At 36.0% G+C, this 11,377-nt stretch overlaps 2 protein-coding genes across 5 annotated transcripts; one reads left to right on the top strand and one right to left on the bottom strand.

Annotated features, from left to right (window-relative positions):
• Positions 1 to 2,424: 2,424 nt before the first annotated feature.
• LOC114320045 (protein WVD2-like 7) lies at positions 2,425 to 6,180 on the top strand. Of its 3 annotated transcripts, none has more exons than XM_082925168.1 (8): positions 2,425 to 2,796; positions 3,063 to 3,651; positions 3,845 to 4,210; positions 4,294 to 4,352; positions 4,510 to 4,584; positions 4,941 to 5,043; positions 5,167 to 5,229; positions 5,353 to 6,180. In XM_082925168.1, exons 1-8 carry the CDS (start codon positions 2,765 to 2,767, stop codon positions 5,539 to 5,541), a joined length of 1,476 nt encoding a protein of 491 aa, XP_082781294.1. In that variant the 5' UTR covers positions 2,425 to 2,764; the 3' UTR covers positions 5,542 to 6,180. The 3 variants fall into 3 exon arrangements, with proteins under 3 accessions (XP_082781294.1, XP_082781292.1, XP_082781285.1); XM_082925166.1 differs by having other exon boundaries at positions 2,474 to 2,796; positions 3,073 to 3,651; XM_082925159.1 differs by having other exon boundaries at positions 2,628 to 2,877.
• LOC114320044 (protein FAR1-RELATED SEQUENCE 5) lies at positions 2,938 to 11,373 on the bottom strand. Of its 2 annotated transcripts, XR_014366689.1 has the most exons (4): positions 11,105 to 11,367; positions 7,450 to 9,961; positions 6,591 to 6,698; positions 6,192 to 6,451 (listed from the first exon to the last, which is right to left on the bottom strand). XR_014366689.1 is itself a non-coding variant. In XM_082925151.1 (3 exons), the coding sequence occupies exons 1-3, from the start codon at positions 11,170 to 11,172 to the stop codon at positions 6,687 to 6,689; spliced, it is 2,592 nt and encodes an 863-aa protein (XP_082781277.1). In that variant the 5' UTR covers positions 11,173 to 11,373; the 3' UTR covers positions 2,938 to 6,686. The 2 variants fall into 2 exon arrangements, 1 of the variants encoding a protein (XP_082781277.1); XM_082925151.1 differs by having other exon boundaries at positions 2,938 to 6,698; positions 11,105 to 11,373.
• Between the last annotated feature and the right edge of the window lie 4 nt (positions 11,374 to 11,377).

Here is an 11,377-nt window from a genome sequence, read left to right as displayed (position 1 = left end):
TTAATGCTTAGTATAAATAAGAGGATTGATGTGAAGAGATCAAGAAAACAAAAAACACAAAACAACCAACAAACGTGATCGGGTGAGAGAGTCAGCTCGCGGAAGAGGGGAGCCCAATTAGGAATTACTAATTAGGTGAGTGATGTTATACCTTGAGCTATGTTTTATATATGTCTTGAATTACCATAATATATTTTACGAATGTTTTGAGTTATCACAATTTCTCTTTATATAAATTATGTTTTATAGTTATGCTAATGTTTTAATTACGTGGATTATTTTTCTGAACTCCATTCGTTTAAATTGAAACCCATGGATATATTTGTTTAAATTTTAGAAAATATTTGACAATGATTTTATAAACATTTGTTTTGAATAAGTACCACCACAGAGGTCTCATGCCTTGGGGGACTTAAATAATTACTGGCCCTCTGAATTGTCACTTTAGTGACCCTCTGATAGTCTCATGTCTTGGGAGACTTAAATAACCTTTGGCCCTCTGATTAGTCACTTCGTGACCCTCTGTTTGTCATGGATCCATTGACCCTCTGTTCTGCTCTGTACCATAGTTATGATTATTATGTTATATGTCTGTTATTAAGAATAATTTCTTTGATTCAAACTATTCATCTTTAGCCTAAATAATTATCCATGGTGATTTTATACCATCATGCTCTCAGTATAATATTCTCACTCTGCCATGTGCTTATAGCTGTTAAAACCCCTTTCAGATGATGAAATTTAAGGAATGATGGTTTTACCCTGTGGATCAGAACCTCAAATTTGATATGAATATCATGTTTTTTTTCTTGTAATCAATATCCGACTAATGTTATATCATAAATGATAATTTCCATGTATGCTTTGGATATTAATCTACTTCCTTTATTTTATTTCGCTGCGTTATTTAAATTAATTACTTGTAATTACTCGATGGGATTTTAGGATTAGTTAGTCGCTATCCAGCCTTGGACATCGGGATGGGTCATGACAGTAACCATGTAGATTTATTTCTATTGATTATATAACTTTTTATAGAATTTCAATTTAATAATAATTTGAAATATGGACTTTTGTAGGATTGGATCAAAAATCTATGAAGCTTAAAAGGAGAAATACGACTAGCTCGCTTCGATGGTAATATTATAAGGTAATTTCAATCTCAAAGTATTTTAATATGTATATTTCCAACAAATGTACTAATCTATATTTTTTTTGTTTCCACAAATTACCAGATTGTTGTGCATGTTCCTCATTGAGGATACATACAAGTTGATACAAAGACTTTTTGAAAAGTAATGAGGAGGAAGTTTGAGCAAACATATGTTTGAAGACATGTTATTGATACATATTTCGGAAAGCTTTGACCCACTTTTTGTAAAATTTTAACCGACTCTTTTGGTGTATGACAATATAATGTTTGTTTTTCTTATGTAGTTATAATTAGATTGACAGCAGTATCACTAACTGGTGTGTATTTTAATTTTAATTTCTTTTAGATTGCAGAGCACTGGTTGGCATACATTATTTGATATTTAATTTTTTTTTAATATTTGATTTTTTTGGAATTGTAGAGTACAGGCTGTTATTTATTGTTTGATATTTAATTTTCGATTCAATTTGTTGATGTGCTTTATTATATAGATTTAGTAATTTTTTTTATTATTATAAAACGTTAACAGGTATACAATAACTTTAATTTATGTTTTTGCTCAGTGTTTACAATTTTTTGTTTCTTAATTTGCATTAAGATTAGGGAGAGTTATTATTTTATTTGTGTTTTGTAGAGCATGTAATATAAGCAAAATTGTTCCAAGTTCTTCAGGAAGAAAAATATTTCAATATATTTTTTCAATATCTTTATTAAAAAATGACACAAATTTCGTAAATTTCAACATAATACGTGTAAATTATAACTGTATTTTAATCTTAATATTATTTGTACCGTGCTCCACTAGTAATAAAATATGGTGCAAGTTCATTATGGATATAATTCACACCATATTAGACCTGAATTTAGATCATATATTTCATTATTTATGCACTTTCTCTATGTTAGTAACTTTTCCCGTATTAATTTCATGATTAAACAAGTCTCTTTTGCTTTGCAAACGTCATACATATATGCAAGATCAGCTGGAAAAAGTAGAAAAAATTATTGGTTGATTTTAGAGTATCCCGTGATGTAACGTGGTGATATTTTTCACCAATTATAATTCATCATGCCTCCTTATATTACTATATTCACTCAATACAAATTCATGATCACATCGTTTCACAAATCACAATACAAGCCCACCAACCAATAACTTGTCAAAAAGTAGAGCTGATTTGTTGGCTTCTTTCTAATAATTCAAATTAACAAATCAAACAGAATCTGGATATCATAAAGCCGTTGAGAATTCAAAAAATTAAAACGTTGGAGAGAGTGACAAGACCAAGCTGAAAAAGACTGAAGCTCCTTCCAACCAACGTGGTTTTAAGTTGAGTGAGAGACCCCACCGCCTACAAATAAAAAATTACACCACTCAATTCTTTTTCTCTTCCATGTCTGACCCACCTTTTTGCACAACAACACACACAAAACTCTAAAGCTTCTCAATTTGAATTTCAAATTTAAAGTGGAGAGAGAGAGAGAGAGAGAGAGAGAGACCATAAACCAAAATCATTGACAAGCTAAGCAACAGATCAAAGTTGGGTTTTTTGAGCTTCTCTTACTGCGAAAGCATGGGTGAATCAGCTTGTCTCATGAATTCATTCTCTTATGCCTCTGGCATTTCCAACGAAGCCAAACAGGTCAGTTTCGAACAATCAATACCGATCTCTCTCTCTCTTTCCAAGTACTAATAGTTGGGTTCTGTTAATTCAGTTAAACAGGTAATGGGTTTTTTTTTGTAAATTTCACCCAGTTCAACTGTCATTTTTCTTATCAGAAAGTTTTTAGTTTTTGTTTCTACAAGATTTAAAAGGTGAATTCAATTGAATCAGAACTGGGTTTGGACTTAATTTCTAAGATTACAAACCCATATTACAGGAAAGTGTTTTTACAAATGGGAAAATAGTGTCTTGCAGGGAAACCCCATGCATGCTCTTGGAGAGTCGATCTCTTTTGGGAGGTTCATGACAGAGTCTTTATCTTGGGAAAAATGGTCGTCTTTTTCGCACAACCGCTACGTTGAAGAGGCTTCGAGGTATGCTCAGCCAGGATCAGTAGCTCAGAAGAAAGCTTTCTTTGAAGCTCATTACAAGAGAATTGCCGCTGCCAAGAAGGCAGCAGCTTTGCTTGAGCAAGCAAATGCAGCTAATAATGCCGATTCTGAGCCAGAATTTCAAGACCAGGCTTGCAATAGTACAACCCATGATTCACAATGTACAATGACCAATTCCCAATTTGATGAACAGCTTGAGGTGAAGAACACAGGTGCAGAAGTTGATTCCATTGTCGATGATAATGGCTGCAATTCTTTGGTTGAAATGGAGATTGGTATGGTGGAAGCAGCCGACTCTGTAGCAGAAAATGAGGCATTAGTGGAGAATTCTACGAAGAACAGATCATTAAACCATATTGAGAATGTTGTGAACCAGACTACTATGGTTTCTGAAGTGGGGTTTGGTGAATCCCCTTTAATGGAGAAAAAACCTTTGTTGGAGGTGATGCATTAATAACACATAATGAATAAGTCTAACAATGCAAAAACCGAACACAGAATGTATATGTAAAGACAAGATTTTTCAAAAATAAGTCCCACTTTTAAATTTTGTAAAATCCTGTCAATTCATGTAAATTATGTGTTTATTTCTGTATTTAGTTTCAACTAATTGTTTTTTGTTGATAACACAGCAGGGTTTCAAGTCTGGTCAGGTGGCTCCGTCGCCTGTGAGCAAGAAGAAGCCACCATTTTCATCTTCAAAGTCATCAGTTCACCGAAGAGCACCGAAACTTTCAGCTACACCTGCCAAACCCACAGCTTATATTCATCCCATAAAGGAAAACGATGTCACTCCAATTACCAGGAAGTCCCCAATTGACTCCGTGAATAAAAAGAGACCAACTTCAAAGTGTCCGCATACACTAATTTATTCTACTCCAGCCAAAGAACCAGACAAATTAACGATCTTAGCCCCTCGAAAAACCGAAAGTTCAAGAGTTGCTCATAGCTCTTACAAGCCATCTAAAGATTTCAAAACTCCTCTTAGAACTCCAACCATGGTGCTTACTGTTTCTTATACTTTGAGCTTCTACATCTTTCTTATAAACCATTTTCTGAATTCTCTGTTTTGAATTATCTGCAGGCTTATTTGAATGGGGTATTAAAGAATCCTTCAGCAACCCCTTGTTCAGAAAATATAAGGTACACGACCTTCTCTTTTTCTTTTTCTTTTTATAGTGAAAAAAACAAATGAGAGAAACAATGTGAGTTTTCAGATGTACAAGTATAACCAATAATGAATGTCATTGAATATTTGAGCTTTGTTAATGTTTAATTTTGTGTTATCTGCAACTTATAGGCCTAGAACACCAAAGGGTCCCTCAGCTTCTGGAAGCAAAACAACTGGCCCAAAATGGCAAATCCTATCTACAGTGTAAGTAGTTTCCAATCTGATTGGTACCAGACCTACTAGATTTACCAGTAGTTTTCAGTGCTATGGTCTGGGTGAAAAAGGGGTCCTTGTTGGGCAGTAGGATGTGGCACCTCAGAACGGCACAGTTTTAAAGCTTAAAAAGCCCAAAATTGTGTCATTTTGAGACGCAGCATCTCCACTGCCCCCTGTTCCGGTGAAAAGTCACCTCATCCTTTCTCTAATTGTCCTGAAAAATAAGCAATTAAACTGAAATTTCCATGTGATGTTCAAAATTGAAGATCCCATAAGACCTAGCTGTATCTGTGCCATTCAACAATGATAAATTTCTCTAATAGTCTGTTGTATATGTATGCCAGTTGTACCAGGTCGTTGAGTGCCTGCAGAAACAAATTACAGTCACCGACTACATCTGCTCCTTTTAGCTTGAGGACAGAGGAAAGAGCTGCAAGAAGAACGCAGGCAAGCCTTGGCTCAGTTGTTTTTCCTCTTTCTTTCACTCAAATCTGTTTCTTGTGCTATAGTTATGCCTCATTAAAGATGTCCTCGATCTTACTTGGTCCTTTTTTCTGTTAATTGTTTCAGAAGCTTGAAGAAAAATTCAATGCCAAGGAGGCAGAGAAAGTGCAGCTGCAGACTAGATTAAAGGTCAGAATTTCATTTCAAAGCTTTATTTTGATGGTTAATAATCTAGTAATAAAATTCAATTCGATTCTATCAACTAGGCACAATCTATAACAAATAACATCAAGATTTTCTTTATCCATGCAGGATAAAGCAGAAACAGAAACGAGAAAATTGCGTCAAAACCTCTGCTTTAAAGCCCGGCCACTACCAGAGTTTTACAAGGAAAGGGAAACGCCAATAAAGAAAAGGGTACCTCTTTCATGCATCAATTATAGTGTCTTCAACATTGGCAGAGATCAATATATTATAAATATTATTGCAATACTATCTTAAACATGTTCACTTTTTCCATTTAGATACATATAAATTTCCACACCAAGCCCTTTAATTTTCTTCCAATATTCACTCAGCCGAGAGCTTATAATTGCGTACTTTTTCCTATCTTATAGGTTGGCATGACTTTTTTCTCATTTATCTTGCAGACTCCATTGACCCGTCCTCAGTCACCCAAGCTGGGAAGAAAGTGTACTTCCAGCACACTTCAAGGTCTTACGTCTCAACCTCCAGTGACACACTCCACCAAGAACAGTGGCCCCAAGAATGTCCTAAAACAGAGAAGTCATATTCCAAATCGTCTCACTTCACTACCTGAAATGATGATTACCCATGAGAATACATCTCCAAATATTCAGCATTAGTCGGAAAAAGCAGGAGTGTGCTTGAGTTGATTGGGAGCAGAATGATTTTGTAAATTGTTTCTATGTAGAAAAACTAAAAAAAACATGACATGGAGGCTGAACTCCAAATTGAGATTGCCAGAGATAATTTCCCTCAATAGCAGTATTATGTAGGCGAAGAAACATTGTAAAATTTCATTTATCTGTATTATGCAAGTGGATATACACAGAAGTTATAAGCTGCTGATGTGAGTCATGATCGATAAAGCATCATACTCCTATTTTTCTTATAGAATCTGAACAGTGTTGTGGGAATTAAAAGGTCTGCCAAGAGTTTGAAAAAATAAATAATATAAAATCAACAAGACACTAATCGATCCTCAGGGAAGACTAAAGTTTTTGCTAATTTAAGGGTGGAGCAAGATCGTTTCTTGTGCAAAGTTCAATTGAAAAACACATTCCATGTTTGGCAGAGGCAACACACTCAAATAGCTTAGATAACTCCGAAAAAGCAGAACAAATAAAACACACTCGGAATGCTCTTCTGTGGATCAAGAACAGCCCACCTACAAAATGGGTCGGGTCATCTTCAAGATTGTTACATAAGCATACCTTTAATATTGTATCGGAACTTGGAATTTGCAACATACAAGTCCACCTACAAAATGGGGTCGGGTCATCTTCAAGATTGTTACATAAGCATACCTTTAATATTGTATCGGGACTTGGAATTTGCAACATACAAGTTGTTTCTTGAGTAAGTGCTGGTAGCTTTCTTGTTGATCTGCACTGACCAGGCTTTTAAGGGTAACACTACAAACGAAGAAAAAAGCACCTTTACATATCAACATAAGCCATCTGTGTTTGATTCTGCAACTAACTGAAAGTAATGCTTAAAACAAGGAAAACATTTAAGAAGATATTTCCCTTGATATACAAGCTGTAAAATGTCAGTAACTATTCAAGGTTTACTTTTGTGTGTGCATGTACTGTTTCTAGGGTGGAAATGTGATTTAAAAGAAGGAAATACTTGTCTACATTCCATCACAAATTCACAATGCATATAAAGCTGAACTGTCAGGGGAATTCAGAGGGAAATAAAAGTAACAAACAAATAATTAAGGTAAATGATCGGAGTAAGAAATTCTGATTTCAGTCATCTTCTATTTGCTGTTTGGATAGAAAAAGTTAATGCATGAAGGCACACACTTTATAAAGCTATGTTTCGTACCTCCAGTCACTAAATGAAATGTCTTTATACAGGATTCTGGCAGATGCCTCAATTTAAAAGGCAGCAATTTTGTAGTGCTAAAGTCAGCCATATCAGGGTTCACAAACAGCATACAAAGAACAAAAGAAGTCGGAAAATATGAACAGTAACACATTTTTGCGCTCCATAAACTTTTTCTCAACAAATTTACCATCATACAGTGATTTGCTACATCAATTGAACAGCCATATTGTATTATGCCACCACATTTTGTTTAAGATCTATCACCTAACCCCAGAGAACCTAAAGTCTTCTTGTAAACTGCAACCAAGATTGTCATAAATCAATTCATACCCTTGCATCTTTTGTCCACCTCTTCAAGATGTATCGAGCTGGAACCACTTTTATGTTCCTGTAATCAAGCACTTTTAATGCATGGCCACACAACACCCCGTCAGCCTGAAACTTCATACAGCTGCAGACAACTGAATCTTCGGATGAGTTAAATATAACTGTGTACTCTCGCACCTGCCGATAGATGCTGACTTTGTACTCAAACAAAGGCACATTCTCTGTACATTGGTTAACAACAACATTGAGACAATTTTCATATTCTTGCTGAAACAATTCAAAAATCTTAGGGGTGTAAACATCCCTTACACGCTTCAATAGAATCACATCCCCCATAAGTCTTGGCATGCGCTGGCTCATATCATAGTTAGCTTCTAATTCTTTGTAGCGCCAATCATTCACCAACCTTCCAAAGTGCTTGAAAAACTGAAGAACATCTAAGTCAGATTTTAGATACTTCCTAAAGTTAGTAGTATTGAAACTCTCAGACAGTTGTGCACTTTTTATGTCAGCACAAAAAATATGTCTGCCATATGGTATAGCCCATTTCTCTCTTTCTCTGAATATGTCATCCAACCATTTATCTTCCCAAAGACCATACATGTCCAGCATAGTTTTCCATGCATCAACAAAATCTTGTTCCTCGTCATGATTAAAAATGCAACTGCTTAAATCATTGGAAAAAGAATCCAAGCCCACAATTACTTGGCTAAGGTGTTTGAGTGCATTTTGGTACACATGCCATGCACATAATCGATGGTGTGCTTCTGGTAATACTGAATTGATTGCTTCAGCCATTACAGCATCTCGGTCAGTGAGGATTGTCTTTGGCTTCTTTTTAGACATCTCAAGAAATGTTCGAAATAGCCACCGAAAAGATTCAACAGTATCATCATATAAAAGTGCTGCACCAAAGATCACCATCTGCTTATGATGATTCACTCCAATGAATGGTGCAAAAGGTCGGCAATCTTTGTTTAGTTTGTAAGTCATATCAAAGCAAACCACATCACCAAAATCACCGTAGTCCACTAGCATCTTTGCATCAGACCAAAAGACATTGGTCATTTTACCTTCAGCATCAAGTTGTACAGCATAAAAGAAAGAAGGGTTTTTTAATTGCTTGTTTTGAAAGTACTGAAGAATACTTTCTGATTCTCCCTGTTTCATATCTCGCATGCGCCTTGCTGGTAGATTACTTTCATAATCTATGGGACGATAACCCACACTCTCCCCATCTCCAACTGGCTTACTTATTAAATCAGAGTCTGATTTTGGCTGCATCCCAGAATCATCTGTTGCAGTGGCTTCTGAAGCTGACCTCTTTTGCGATCGTAACATGCGAATTCGACAAGGGGGTTCAAGCTCATGATTGTGTTTTTGTTCAAAATGAGTGACACGATATCTACCACCAGGTTGGCGCGCAATGACCAATTGTGCCAAACAACCAATTCTTGTTTCCTTTCGAGGTCTCTTCACATTTAAATCCCTTTTATGTTTTTGCCGGAAGCCTTCTCTAAAACAAGTGAACCTTCTAGATGCCACAGCACCATCAACCTTACTCCTATTAACATAATCCTTGCGAACACTAAAACCTACTCGTCCAGCATATGCATTGTAGAACTCATAAGCATGATCTTCTGAGTCAAACCCCATTCCAAGTTTTGGTACCCCTTCTATCACACAGTTATTATCTAGTTCAGCTTCAACAGCTTGAGCAAAAGTTATTCTCCTCTGCGATGGTAGCATATTGGCTGTAAATGGCTTTGCAAACTCATGATTGTGTTCTGTTTCGAAATGGGTGACACGATACTTACCATTAGGCTGACGTGCAATAGTCATATGTGCCAAGCAACCTGTTCGTGTATCCTTTCGAGGCTTCTTCACATGCGAGTCATGCTTGGTAGACCGATAACCTTGCTTATAACAAGTGTACCTTCTTGATACCACAAAACCATTTACCCTACTTTTATTTACAAAATCTTTCCTAATGCTGAAACCTTCCAAAGCAGCATATCTGTTATAGCACTCATATGCATGGTCTTCTGATTCAAACACCATGCCAAGTTCTGGTACAACATATCTGTCAGCTTCATCTTTTCCAGAAAAATGACCAGAACCTGGTGTGCCTACCAATGTATCGTCCAGGCTTTGACACTCCTGCTTACTATCTACATCTATTCTCGGGTTGTCCATAGAGGAGACTTTTAGATTGTAGCCCTTGTGCTTATCATCAGCGCCAATCACATATTTGTCAACAGACGAAAAATCTGGGCTCTGCCACTGTTGTTCTCCATCCATGTTCATCCCATTTTTATCAACAGAAGAACCTTTTGAGCTCTGACACACTTGCTCACCATCAATGTCAATGGCATTCAAGTCAGCAGCTGAAACTTTTACACTTTGGCACTCCAGCTCCACATCAATGCCCAGACCAGATGACAACAGTGATATGTGCACCATTTCCTCTTCATTCGGGTGGCTTGTTATATCAGCCTCACAACCATCCATGGACCTTCATTGCGAGGAAGAAAATAGGTAAAAAACAACAAAAACAGAATTCAAAGAAGATTAAGAAAAAAAAAAAACATAGTTATTGTGTCTTTGCATGACAAGATTACACAACACATACGAACATAATATTCCATATAGAATGCATAACATTAACATCAATCCTAAGAGGGCTCACTACATTCAGCATGACAGAGCATACAAATCAGCAATTTGTAGGAGACAAAGCATATAACATACAAAATGGCTTAATTCTCAAGCTGTTAATATACAAGCATTAGACTGCCAAATCATCAAGCTAAGCAAATATAACTGTATAAGCAAGACAACAACCATCCATTCCACCCATCTCCCATAGTTTCTCCCATTGAAGATACAAAAGAAAGAAAAAAGTTGTACAACATACTCTATTTGATTGCTGATAAGAACTACAATTGACAGCAGGAGACGTATGTCGCACCAAATTTCAGAAATTATTATGGGTCTGCACCTTCGTTAGAAACCCAATCCAATCCTTCATCAAATAAATTTGATGAAAATTTTGGTGAAAACGAGGTCCAATCCTTTCATCAAACTTGTATCAAATCAATGGAGAAGCAAATTTTTTATCAAATCAAGGATGAAACAAAATCTTTCACCAGATTTCCAACAAGCCTTTTTCCACTTAAGTTTGATGAAATTGTTAAAAGATGAAGGATTGGAGTTGGAAATTTTTCACCCAAATTGATGAAAAGTGAAATTTGGGATGAGAAAGTAATTTCTTTAAAAGATTTTGATGAAAATTTGACGAAAGGATCGGAGGGGTTCATATCAAATCAAGCTTTTTACTCAAATTTGGAATCAAATTAGATGAAAATTTTGATGAATGATTGGAAATAGTGTGTGCTTGTGTGCCTTTCATGTGTGTATATCGCATCAAATGAACCGAAAGACGCTAAAAAGATTACTGCATAATATATAGAGATGAAGAACAAACCCAAAAGCAGTATTGAATGAACCACCTCAAAAGATCCTAATTTCGGTCAGGCCCCAAAGTTAAAAGACACCATTTTCCTGAATTTTCTTGGGTTTTCGATTCTCATTCGTGTTTATAGATAATTTTATATACATACACACATCACATATACATATGAAGATAGATGAATACCTGACAGATGAAAGTGAATAGATGCTGGGGGACTCGAGCAGTGACGAGTGTTTCAAAATCAAAGGCATATAAATATATAAGCATGCATACAGAGTGTATACGTCGGATCTGTAACTGAGAAATCGGATTTCTAGGCCTTCTTCAAGCTATTCGGTGTGATATGCTCGAGAGAGGAGGAAAAGAGAATACAGATTGAACTCGACAGACTTCTTCTGCATCTCTCTCTTGCTGATGCGAAGTTAGAGGTGGAATTTCAGATAAATGAAAAATGAA

This window comes from Camellia sinensis, chromosome 1 (genome assembly GCF_055761805.1).
Source record: "Camellia sinensis isolate YWXY chromosome 1, ASM5576180v1, whole genome shotgun sequence".
Classification (NCBI taxonomy): Eukaryota; Viridiplantae; Streptophyta; class Magnoliopsida; order Ericales; family Theaceae; genus Camellia; species Camellia sinensis.
The sequence above is the reverse complement of the archived record's forward strand: the minus strand, read 5'-3'. Positions and strand labels throughout refer to the sequence as shown.

Bases quoted from the DNA above. Each gene is read 5' to 3' on its own strand.
- LOC114320045 (XM_082925159.1), top strand. From the start codon at position 2,765: ATGCCTCTGGCATTTCCAACGAAGCCAAACAGGTCAGTTTCGAACAAT. The intron at 2,878-3,062 runs GTAATGGGTTTT...ATGGGAAAATAG, and splicing joins CTGTTAATTCAGTTAAACAG to TGTCTTGCAGGGAAACCCCA. The intron at 4,585-4,940 runs GTAAGTAGTTTC...TATGTATGCCAG, and splicing joins TGGCAAATCCTATCTACAGT to TTGTACCAGGTCGTTGAGTG.
- LOC114320044 (XM_082925151.1), bottom strand. From the start codon at position 11,172: ATGCCTTTGATTTTGAAACACTCGTCACTGCTCGAGTCCCCCAGCATC. The intron at 9,962-11,104 runs GTATTCATCTAT...CTCGCAATGAAG, and splicing joins TATTCACTTTCATCTGTCAG to GTCCATGGATGGTTGTGAGG.